This window comes from Sebastes fasciatus, chromosome 22, assembly GCF_043250625.1.
Source record: "Sebastes fasciatus isolate fSebFas1 chromosome 22, fSebFas1.pri, whole genome shotgun sequence".
In the NCBI taxonomy this organism is placed as follows: Eukaryota; Metazoa; Chordata; class Actinopteri; order Perciformes; family Sebastidae; genus Sebastes; species Sebastes fasciatus.
The window spans coordinates 18,707,793-18,718,691 of NC_133816.1; the positions used below are offsets into that span (position 1 = coordinate 18,707,793).

The window sequence follows — 10,899 nt, forward strand, 5'->3', positions numbered from 1 at the left end:
TCTCTTCATCAATGAGACTGATCTCTTCATCAATGAGACTGATCTCTTCATCAATGAGACTGATCTCTTCATCAATGAGACACATGATGACGTGGGCAGCCAGTGTGAAAGTAAGATTCTCCTAAAGATTTCTATCATTGTGCAGATTATCAAATTTTTTGAGGGTAAAACAGTTCAGCTGGATTCAGTTTGGTCCATTTTAATTTAAGTCTAACTTAATGATCTTTCCTGTATTAGTGAGTGACGTAACAGGAAAGCTGATGAGTGTGATCCTGGGCGGTCTGACTGTTTTCCTGGTAGCGGTCAACGTTCGTCTGGCTGTTAAAAACAGGAAGCTGCAGACAGGTACTTCATGAGAGCTGCTGGAAATCTCATTTCTGGTTGATTGTTTTTTATATATTCTGCATTACTGTGTGTCAGTATGATGAAGAACTACAAAATTGTGTAATAACAGCAAAGGATTGTAAATTAGGATAAAACATATTGTCTCTTTCATTCAGCTGCCAGTGAAGACCAGAACTCACAACAGTATGAGGTGAGTCAATTATACGTTTTAATACTTTTAAGAGGTGGTGGTTTGTTTGTCTCACATAAACTCATCTATTTGACACGTGTTACCGTGTGCTCTCTTTACAGAATGTGGACTGTAATGGGCTGAGAGACGCAGAGCTGAGTTTGTAATTAACAGTGAGGTACAGAAGGCCTGCCTCAGAGAGGGAAGTGGAGACTCGTGTTGTTTACGCTGCCAGCAGATAGACGGCTTCTGAAAAATCTAAACATGTTTAAGAATATACTGTATTGAACTTTTGAAATAAAGTTTAAAAAAAAAAAAAAAAGGCTCCGACCTCATAGTGTTGACAGTCAGCTGTTTGTAAAGTTAGAAAATGTATTTATGAAACATATGGTGCCTTCAAATGGAGTCGTGTTTACGAGATGAGTCCACATGAACGTCCCCCTCATGTCGTATTCACGACCTCGTAAGTGGAAAGTTTCTGAAAACTCAGAGTTCACGAGCTGTGACGTGTTTGTTGACGTTGTCAGAAATAGTGGAGGGCATGGATGTTCATTTTCGGTACATAATAAAAGGAGTCCTGAGGCAGGAAAAGGTCAAAACCATAAAGCCATTCCAAACTAATCCAACGAGGCAGATACTAGAAAACACAGACGAGAAGCACGTTGCAACTAGGACGATCTGGCAAACAGTGAGTGGAAAAGGTCCCGGTCATGAACTGCAGGTGTGATGAGGAAAGTGGGAACAGGTGTGTAGGTGGGATGGGATGTCAGGTGACCAGGACTGGCAAGAGAGTGTGAGGACATCTAGTGGATGGTCTGAGGATGGCAGGTCTGGGGAGAGGAGAGGAGAGGACATGGCCTGGGGAAGTGAGCAGTTTCTGAGTCTTTCCTGTCAAAGTTAGTCTTGATTGGTGTTTGATGGAGGAGCAGCCATGAGGACATTGATGACTGAGGGTTAGATGGAGGTCTGCAGCAGTGGAGGAGGTGAGGTACACATCACTTGTCAGACAGGAATAGACGGGAAGTGAAAATCATGAGGCCTGTTTGGTCAAAACTCTCTACAAATAAAGTTTAAGATGTCTGTGTTCTGTTTCCTTCATTGGCTACTAATTTGAAAAAGAATAAAAACAAAGTAAATGTAGTCCTCTGAAGAGGGGAGGTGGTGGCGGGCCAAAAAATATATATAAATAACCAAAACATTAAAATGAAAAAGTCAGTTTGGCATCACAGCCTGGTTATATTGGGTTGGTATAACAGTGTGTTAACTGTTATTTGCAGTATTGATAAATACAAATATACCTATATATATATTTATTTATTTATATTTATTACTTAAAGGTGCTTAATGTGACACAATGTGAGAATTTTTATTTCCTCAATACAGCTCTCAACATGACGACGGCTACTGGCTAAATGTGCTACCAGCACTAACATCTAAAATAACAGCAACAGTGCTGACAGAGCTAACAGTGTTTACCTGTAATTGGGTGACTTCATTCTCTGCTCAGGTAGACATTACTCCTCTTTATAGTTAGATAGCTGTTTGCTGCTATATTAATTCTCTGGATATCATATAGAGGACCTTTAATTCAGCTGTCATTGATAGAAGAAACAAACATGACCAGCTTATGGTAAACCACACAAGTCTGCATCTGATAACACATCGAAAATAGAAGGTTCTTCACTTACATATCGTGAGAACGTTCAACTGGTTAGAGACTCACGGTTTGCATCTTTCCTTCATCAGATAACTCTTTACTTTGAAAGCACCCTGACTGGAGCTCATGTCAGTTGCGGACATTGCAGAGCTTCAGTCACACGCACCATGAAGACCTTCACTTTGATAACAGCTTTAACTCTCTGCAGAGTTAGTGAGTGAAACTGAGAAAGAGATTGGGCGTTATAAGCTGTAACCGCCGCATGAGAGCAGTGCAGCGCGGCGGCTGTGAGCTAGAAAGTGGGGCACGCTCACATGCACTAACATGCATGCAACAAAGCATGGAGAAACTGGGATTACAACACAAACACAGAGGGAGAGCGACTTCATTCTCTGCTCAGGTAGACATTATTCCTCTATATCTTTATATAGTTGTTTGCTGTTTTATTAATGATCTAGATATCGTATACAGAACCTTTAATTCAGCTGTCATGGATACCACACAAACATGACCAGCACCTGTATAGTAAACCACCCAAGTCTGCGTCTGTAAATAACACATAGAAAATAGGAAGTTCCTCACTTACATATCGTGAGAATGTTCAGCTGGTGAGAAACTGACGGTTTGCATCTTTCCTTCATCAGATGACTGATTAGAAATCTGCCTCTTTACTTTGAAAGCACCCTGACTGGAGCTCAGTTCAGTTGCGGACATTGCAGAGCTTCAGTCACACGCACCATGAAGACCTTCACCTTGATAACAGCTTTAACTCTCTGCAGCTTTAGTGAGTACAACTGCATCTATAACTTTGGGAACTTTAACCCTCCAGAATTGAAACTAGTTTATCTAAAGGAAATGTTCATTTTGTTTAATTGAGAGTAAATCTGCTGTGTGTTTCAGGCTGGATCTCTGTCTCAGGTTCTGAGTTTCAGACTGTGGAGGCTCAGCCAGGTGAAGAAGTCACACTGGCGTGCTCCAACTTTTCAAGTTCTAAAACTCAGATAATCTGGTTCAGAGTGGTCAAGAGATCCCAGCCCCGCGCTATCTCCTTTATGTACGAGCCTTTTAATTATAAATTGTCCGATGAGTTTCAAAATAGAAAATTTGAAATGAGCTCCAACATCTCTACTGTTTTTCTCAAAATCAAACACGTGAATTCATCTGACTCTGGACTGTATTTCTGTGGATATTACATCACCGGAAATCCGATTATTCATGATGCAACATATTTAGAAGTTCAAGGTAAGATCGTTGTAAAGTTTGGTCCGCCTTTTGATCGATGTGGCCTTTAGATTGAATACTATCAACTTAAATTTACATTGGTCCATTTAAATATTAATCAGATCTCAAGCAACTACAGATTAAATGTACAGAGTCTCATTTAACAATCTTTCCTGTAGAAGAATGGGATGGAGTAACAAAGCTGATGAGTATGATCCAGGGCGGTCTGACTGTTTTCCTGGTAGCGGTAATCGTCGGACTGGCTGTTAAAGTCAGGAAGCTTCAGACAGGTACTTCATGAGAGCTGCTGGATATCTTATTTATGGTTGATTGTTTCTATATATTCTGCATTAATTTGTGTCAGAATGATGAAGAACTACAAAATCGCAGCAAAGGATTGTAAATCAAGATTAAACATATTGTCTCTTTCATTCAGCTGCCAGTGAAGACCAGAACTCACAACAGTATGAGGTGAGTCAATGATACATTTTAATACTTTAAAGAGGTGGTGGTTCAACGGACCGGTTATGCTGCTTAGCTTAGTTAGTTGAGTCAGTCCACAACGACGCTAAACCCAGACTAGCTAAATTGAGTAAATATGATGACAGTTTTATCGATCGACGGCGACGGGGGACCAAAATGCGTCATGTGTCTTCAGCGAACAAAGCCATGAAGCTAAGCTATGAAGCTATGAAGCCAAGCTAAAGCTGGTTACAAAGCACCCAGAATATCAGGGCAAAACAAATAAGGGATAATGTACAGCGAGCCGGTCATTGTTGTGAAAGAAACCCCGACAGGGTGATGCCGGTGGTCACTCATCGCCCTGAAGGGGTTTCTTTCAAAACAATGACCCGCTAACTGTACATTATCACGCTTATTACACGGCTACTTACTGAAGAAATCAATAAGTTGACACAAAAACTGTCCACCAGAATCCGACATCAGAACTGCGCCAATGGCAACGGTCTGCTATACATAGCAACAGTCTTTTATACATAGCAACGGTCTGCTATACATAGCAACGGCCTGATATACATTGCAACGGTCTGTTATACATAGCAACGGTCTGCTATACATAGCAACGGCCTGTTATACATAGCAACGGTCTGTTATACATAGCAACTGTCTGTTATACATAGCAACGGCCTGTTATACATAGCAACGGCCTGTTATACATAGCAACGGCCTGATATACATAGCAACTGTCTGTTATACATAGCAACTGTCTGTTATACATAGCAACGGCCTGTTATACATAGCAGCGGTCTGTTATACATAGCAATGGTCTGTTATAAAGAAATAACAGAACGCCGTGATTGATCAATCAGAATGGAGTATTCAACAAAGCCATGTAATAAAGTGATGTTAACATGATTCACATTGAAATGTGTTTCTGTTTATCACTATCAAATTAATCTGAAGTATGCATAATCGGTGTTACGATTATGAGGAGTCCTTGGAATATTTCCTCCCCTTTAAGGGGCTCCTGGCCCCAAAACGTTTGAGAACCCCTGCTTTTGAAACTCTCCCTTTTATAGTTTGTCCATTAGAGAGCACCAACAACTTTAAAATGTCACGCTTTATAAATATCTTCGTCACCATCCTATAAGGGAGTCTTATTAACAACCTTTGTTAATCGTATCTACTGTATTTATGAATTAATATTATTATAGAACACAAAAAGCTTCTCAGCTAAAGATCAAAATGAGTTTCAGCCTCAAAAATCCAGTATCTGTGGGACTACAGTATATCGTGGGAATTTAAATCATGTCAAGTCACCACATTAAGACTGTAAATACTTTTCTTACAGAATGTGGAGCTGAACTACGCAGCAGTGACATTTCAACTGAGAGCAGAAAGAAGACAGCCGGAGCCGAATGTTATTTATGCTGCCACCAGATAAGACTCAGGAGATAACTAGAGCTGATGCTGTAATAATATCAATATGCTTTGGAGCTTTTGTAGAACTTGTTGGTGAGAGGAAGAACCACTCTTGCCAAAACATTTTTTTTTGCAATAAAGATCCGTTGCATGCAGAGCTTTCATTCTGAGCATTTCCTTTCTCTCAGTTCACTGCCCCATCTAGCCGACTATATCTGACTTTTGAGATCAAAAGCACCGCCTACTGACCAATCAGAGCTCGGTGCACAGATCATATGATAATATTACACAAATATGAAGAAGTTAAAAACAACACAGTTTAAACTGACAAATGCAGGAAGGTCAGCTGGCTGTATGTTGTGGGTGTTTACCGCTTTGAATTATGTTTTTATATTTATTTTTTTACTTGTTCTCTTTACTTGAGTCGGAGACGTAGCTGAAAGAGGGCTGAAATATTCATACACGCCACATTGGGCGAAATGAAGTGTATTCTATTCATCCATTATCCTCTGATAGCTTTTTATAATATCACTGCCCCATCTAGCCGACTATATCTGACTTATGAGTATTGGGTTAAATTAATAAGTCTGTTAATTTACTTATTCACACATCGGCATTTCTTTCTTTTGCCAGCTGTCCTTCCTGCATTTGGCAGCTTCAACTGTGTTACTTTTAGTCTAGATTATGTGTTTAACTTCTTCGTATTTGTCTGATATTATAGTTTGTAAAATGTGCCGCTCGAAGGAGGCTAAATAACGCTCCAAACATACATTAATATTTGGCGAGGAAAAACTGCCATTGCCATTTTCAAAGGGGTCCCTTGACCTTTGACCTCCAGATATGTGAATGAAAATGGGTTTTCTTTGTACCCACGAGTCTCCCCTTTACAGACATGCCCACTTTATGATAATCACATGCAGTTTGGAGACAAGTCATAGTCAAGTCAGCACACTGACACGCTGACAACTGTTGTTGCCTGTTGGGCTGCAGTTTGCCATGTTAAGATTTGAGCACATTTTGTATGCTAAATGCAGTACCTGTGAGGGTTTCTGGACAATATTTGTCATTGTTCTGTGTTGTTAATTGATTTAAAATAATAAATATATACATACATTTGCATAAAGCAAGCATATTTGCCCACTCCCAAAACACAAATCTAAAACAGTGCATCCGGACATCGCAGCATCAAGCATAAAAATATGACGCGACAGGTGCGTCGCTTTGTTTTCTTGTCATATTTCATATAGTATGTCATACCAGAGCAGACTGTTATGGGTTAGGTGAGGACGCTTTCAATGACAGCTGTAGGAGTCGTGTTGTTTAAGCATCTATAATTCTTTGTGGCCCCTTTTGTCTCAAATAGCGTCTGACACAGATATAACTTTGACTCTCCTACCACCAAACTTTCCTGTGAAGTCATATTTCAAAGTTTTTGCATTCGGGTAAAGGTAAGTAGCAAGATGAAAAACAAACCCCGCCTCTCTAAACCCTTTTATAAGAGCTCAGCGGTACAAACTATCCCTGCAGTGACGCGATTAAACGCACAATGAGGAGCTTCACCTTAACAGCTCTACTTCTCTGCAGCCTCAGTAAGTACTGACACCAAACCATGTAACCAGTAACCCACCAGAATATGAACTTGCAAATTAGAACTGAATTTATTCTTGTTGTTGTTGTCTTATTACAGTAACTGTTGCATTACAAGCTTAGGGTTGTTTGTTTCAGGCTCCGTCTCAGGTTTTGAGTCTCAGACTGTGGAGGTTCAGTCTGGTGATGAAGTCACACTGACGTGCACCAACATTACCAGCGGTCCAGGTCAGACGGAGTGGTTCAGACTGATCAACAGAACCAAGCCCAGCTGCATCTCCTCAAAGTACAAGTCTGATGATGAAGCTGCGTACTGTGTTGGATTTAAAAAGGGATTTGAAATGAGCTCCAACAACTCCACTGTCTTTCTTAAAATCAAGCGACTGGATTTATCTGACTCTGGACTGTATTTCTGTGGATTCTACGTGGACAAACATACCGTCATTGGCGATGCAACACTTTTAATTGTTCAAGGTAAGACTGTTATATTTACAGTACATCTCACATTTATTGCATTAAAACAGCATAAAGACAAATAAGAAACCATTACGTGTTAAAAAAATTTTTTTAAAGGTGATGGTGAATCTGATGGTGAAGTGGATTTTAAGACTGGAAGTAAGATTCTCCTCTTTCATTGTGCAAGTTACCACCGAGCCAGTAATTTCAATCTTAACCACGTCTTCAAAAAATAGTCTAATTCTATCATTGTTCTTGTAGAGGAGTGTGATGTAATGTCAACCCTAATGAGTTTGATCCTGGGTGGTCTGACCGTTTCCCTCACCATAGTCGTCGTTGTTCTGGCTGTTAAAGTCAGGAAACTTCAGACAGGTACAGCAGATTTACAATTTGTTACACATGATGGAAAAATCTAAAGCAAAGTATCTGATCAGTAATAATGAACTAATCACACTTTCGTCTTTTGCCATTTAGCTGTGAATGAGGAGCCGCAGCCAGAAAGAAACAAGGTGAACTCACCATTAACTTAAATAAAACTGTGTTATGGTTTTAAAGTTGCATCGAAACACATGATATGTCTGTTAATGATCTTTGTCCTGGGCTTTAACAGTTGAGGTTCATTAACTTTAATTTAATTGATTTGTAAACAAAAAATTGTTTTAATATGGTGTAAAAGTAATATGTATATGAAACAATTCAATTTGAAATAATGTCATATTATAATTGAATTAGCTCATTTTATGTATCTCAACATTGGAATCACAGTTGTAGGACACAAAGAAAAGTTCTGTTTGGACCTATAAAATGCTTCATATATTTGATTAAATCACATTATTAGTAATTATTTGTTATGTCAAGATGGATAATAACACTATATTTATCAAGCATTGCACTGCAAAGTTTAACATCAATCCCAAATTTCATTGCTGGGACTTAAAAATGCCCGTATTTGCAGAAACACTCAGTTACAGTATGTGACCCTAAAAAACACTTTATTGATTTACAGAATCTGGGCTCTGATGAGCTGAACTCTGCAGCGCTGAGTTTCCTTCCGGAGACAATAAGGAACAGGAGGCCTGCATCAGAGAGAGAAGTGGAGACTCGTGTTGTTTATGCTGCCAGCAGATAGACTCAGGAAGACACTGTATTGAGACGTTAATGCAAATTTGTTTTAACACCACTAATTTCTTTAACGCAATTGATCTTTCGGAGGTTGCAGCGGGCTCAGTTTTTACAGCTACAGAGCTATGAAAGAAGATACTGATATCATTAGAAACTAGAAACCTGAGGAATCCATCAGTATCAACCATGTCATACTAGCTTGTCACAAAGGGGGTTAGATACGATCCAAACTTCAGCACACTGACACACTGACGGCTGTTGTTGCCTGTTGGGCTGCAGTTTACCATGTTATGATTTGAGTGTATTTGTTATGCTAAATGCAGTACCTGTGAGGGTTTCTGGACAATATTTATCATTGTTTTGTGTTGTTAATTGATTTCCAATAATAAATATATACATACATTTACATAAAGCAGCATATTTGTCCACTCCCATGTTGATAAGAGGATTAAATTCTTGAAAAATCTCCCTTTAATTTGATTAATTTGTGATTAATCACGATGAAGAATCATGCAATTAAATATTGTAATCGATTGACAGCCCTATAGAACAGATGCTTTATCTTATTAATCTACTGCCAGAGTCCGTTGCTGGTATTTTGTTAAATAAAGTTCCTATACTCATGGTCAGTTTCATCCCTCTTTCTTTCTGTCTCTCTCTCTCTCTGCAAAAAGTCTCCATCTTTGTTATTTTGTCTGCCTCCCATCTTCATCAAGCATCAAATATGTTTGATGAGGAGGAGCCACAAGGGGCACTGATGATGGTGAAGTCAAGACTTAGGCGCTGTTCACACCTGGAATTAACATGCGTCCTCAGTGATCGGATCACAAGTACACAGCTATAAATACAGGTGTGAACACACTTAAGACGCATTGAGATCTGATCTTTGTATTGAAGTCATATTTCAAAGTTTTTGTATTCGTCAAATGTGAGTAGGAAGATGAAAAACAAACCCCGCCTCTCTAAACCCTTTTATAAGAGCTCAGCGGTACAAACTATCCCTGCAGTGACGCGATTAAACGAACAATGAGGAGCTTCACCTTGATAACAGCTTTACTTCTCTGCAGCCTCAGTAAGTACTGACACCAAACCATGTAACCAGTAACCCACCAGAATATAAACTTGCAAATTAGAACTGAATTTATTCTTGTTGTTGTTGTCTTATTACAGTAACTGTTGCATTACAAGCTTAGGGTTGTTTGTTTCAGGCTCCGTCTCAGGTTCTGAGTCTCAGACTGTGGAGGTTAAGTCTGGTGATGAAGTCACACTGACGTGCAACAACATTTCCAGCTTTGCAACTCGTACTGAGTGGTTCAGACTGATCAACAGAGCCAAGCCCAGCTGCATCTCCGCTATGTACGGGTTTGATGGTAAAGCTAGGTTATGTGATGGATTTCAAAATAGATTTGAAATGATCTCCAACATCTCCACTGTCTCTCTTAAAATCAAGCAAGTGGATTTATCTGACTCTGGACTGTATTTCTGTGGATTCTTCATGCAGTACCATACAGTCATTGTCAGTGCAACACATTTAATCGTTCAAGGTAAGACTGTCATATTTACATACATCTCACATTTTTTGCATTAAAACAGCATAAAGACAAATAAGAAACCAATACATGTCAAAACAAATTTTTGTTAAAGGTGATGGTGAATCTGATGGTGAAGTGGAATTTAAGACTGAAAGTAAGTTTCTCCTTTTTCATTGTGCAAGTTACCACCGAGCCAGTAATTTCAATCTTAACCACGTCTTTAAAAAATAGAGTCTAATTCTATCATTGTTCTTGTAGAGGAGTGTGATGGAACGGCAAACCTAATGACTTTGATCCTGGTTTTTTTTTAAAGGTGATGGTGAATCTGATGGTGAAGTGGATTTTAAGACTGAAAGTAAGATTCTCCTTTTTCATTGTGCAAGTTACCACCGAGCCAGTAATTTCAATCTTAACCACGTCTTTAAAAAATAGAGTCTAATTCTATCATTGTTCTTGTAGAGGAGCATGATGGAGCAGCAAACCTAATGAGTTTGATCCTGGGTGGTCTGACCGTTTCCCTCACCATAGTCGTCGTTGTTCTGGCTGTTAAAGTCAGGAAACTTCAGACAGGTACAGCAGATTTAGAATTTGTTACACATGATGGAAAAATCTAAAGCAAAGTATCTGATCAGTAATAATGAACTAATCACACTTTCGTCTTTTGCCATTTAGCTGTGAATGAGGAGCCGCAGCCAGAAAGAAACAAGGTGAACTCACCATTAACTTAAATAAAACTGTGTTATGGTTTTAAAGTTGCATCGAAACACATGATATGTCTGTTAATGATCTTTGTCCCGAGTTTTAACAGTTGAGGTTCATTAACTTTAATCTCAATCAAATTTTTTTGTCAAGAAAGAGTTTCCGCCATGCCGTTACATACAGTTACAAAACTGTTATTTACATTTTTTTAATATAACCAATCAATTGTA

At 39.0% G+C, this 10,899-nt stretch overlaps 2 protein-coding genes and 1 long non-coding RNA gene across 3 annotated transcripts; all 3 read left to right on the forward strand.

Moving 5' to 3' along the window:
- Positions 1-8: 8 nt before the first annotated feature.
- LOC141760211 (uncharacterized) lies at positions 9-759 on the forward strand. Its single transcript, XR_012592295.1, has 4 exons — positions 9-110; positions 238-345; positions 501-535; positions 637-759. It is a non-coding gene; the product is annotated as an uncharacterized LOC141760211 (long non-coding RNA).
- Positions 760-6,819: 6,060 nt separating this feature from the next.
- LOC141760793 (uncharacterized) lies at positions 6,820-8,650 on the forward strand. Its single transcript, XM_074623866.1, has 4 exons — positions 6,820-6,862; positions 6,999-7,334; positions 7,578-7,708; positions 8,323-8,650. The coding sequence occupies exons 1-4, from the start codon at positions 6,820-6,822 to the stop codon at positions 8,443-8,445; spliced, it is 633 nt and encodes a 210-aa protein (XP_074479967.1). The 3' UTR covers positions 8,446-8,650.
- Positions 8,651-9,464: 814 nt separating this feature from the next.
- On the forward strand, positions 9,465-10,698 carry LOC141761327 (uncharacterized). Its single transcript, XM_074624666.1, has 5 exons — positions 9,465-9,510; positions 9,647-9,982; positions 10,284-10,325; positions 10,403-10,540; positions 10,643-10,698. Exons 1-5 carry the CDS (start codon positions 9,465-9,467, stop codon positions 10,696-10,698), a joined length of 618 nt encoding a protein of 205 aa, XP_074480767.1.
- The last annotated feature ends 201 nt before the right edge of the window (positions 10,699-10,899 follow it).

Bases quoted from the DNA above. Each gene is read 5' to 3' on its own strand.
- LOC141760793 (XM_074623866.1), top strand. From the start codon at position 6,820: ATGAGGAGCTTCACCTTAACAGCTCTACTTCTCTGCAGCCTCA. The intron at 6,863-6,998 runs GTAAGTACTGAC...TGTTTGTTTCAG, and splicing joins TCTACTTCTCTGCAGCCTCA to GCTCCGTCTCAGGTTTTGAG. The intron at 7,335-7,577 runs GTAAGACTGTTA...TTGTTCTTGTAG, and splicing joins AACACTTTTAATTGTTCAAG to AGGAGTGTGATGTAATGTCA.
- LOC141761327 (XM_074624666.1), top strand. From the start codon at position 9,465: ATGAGGAGCTTCACCTTGATAACAGCTTTACTTCTCTGCAGCCTCA. The intron at 9,511-9,646 runs GTAAGTACTGAC...TGTTTGTTTCAG, and splicing joins TTTACTTCTCTGCAGCCTCA to GCTCCGTCTCAGGTTCTGAG. The intron at 9,983-10,283 runs GTAAGACTGTCA...TTTTTTTTAAAG, and splicing joins AACACATTTAATCGTTCAAG to GTGATGGTGAATCTGATGGT.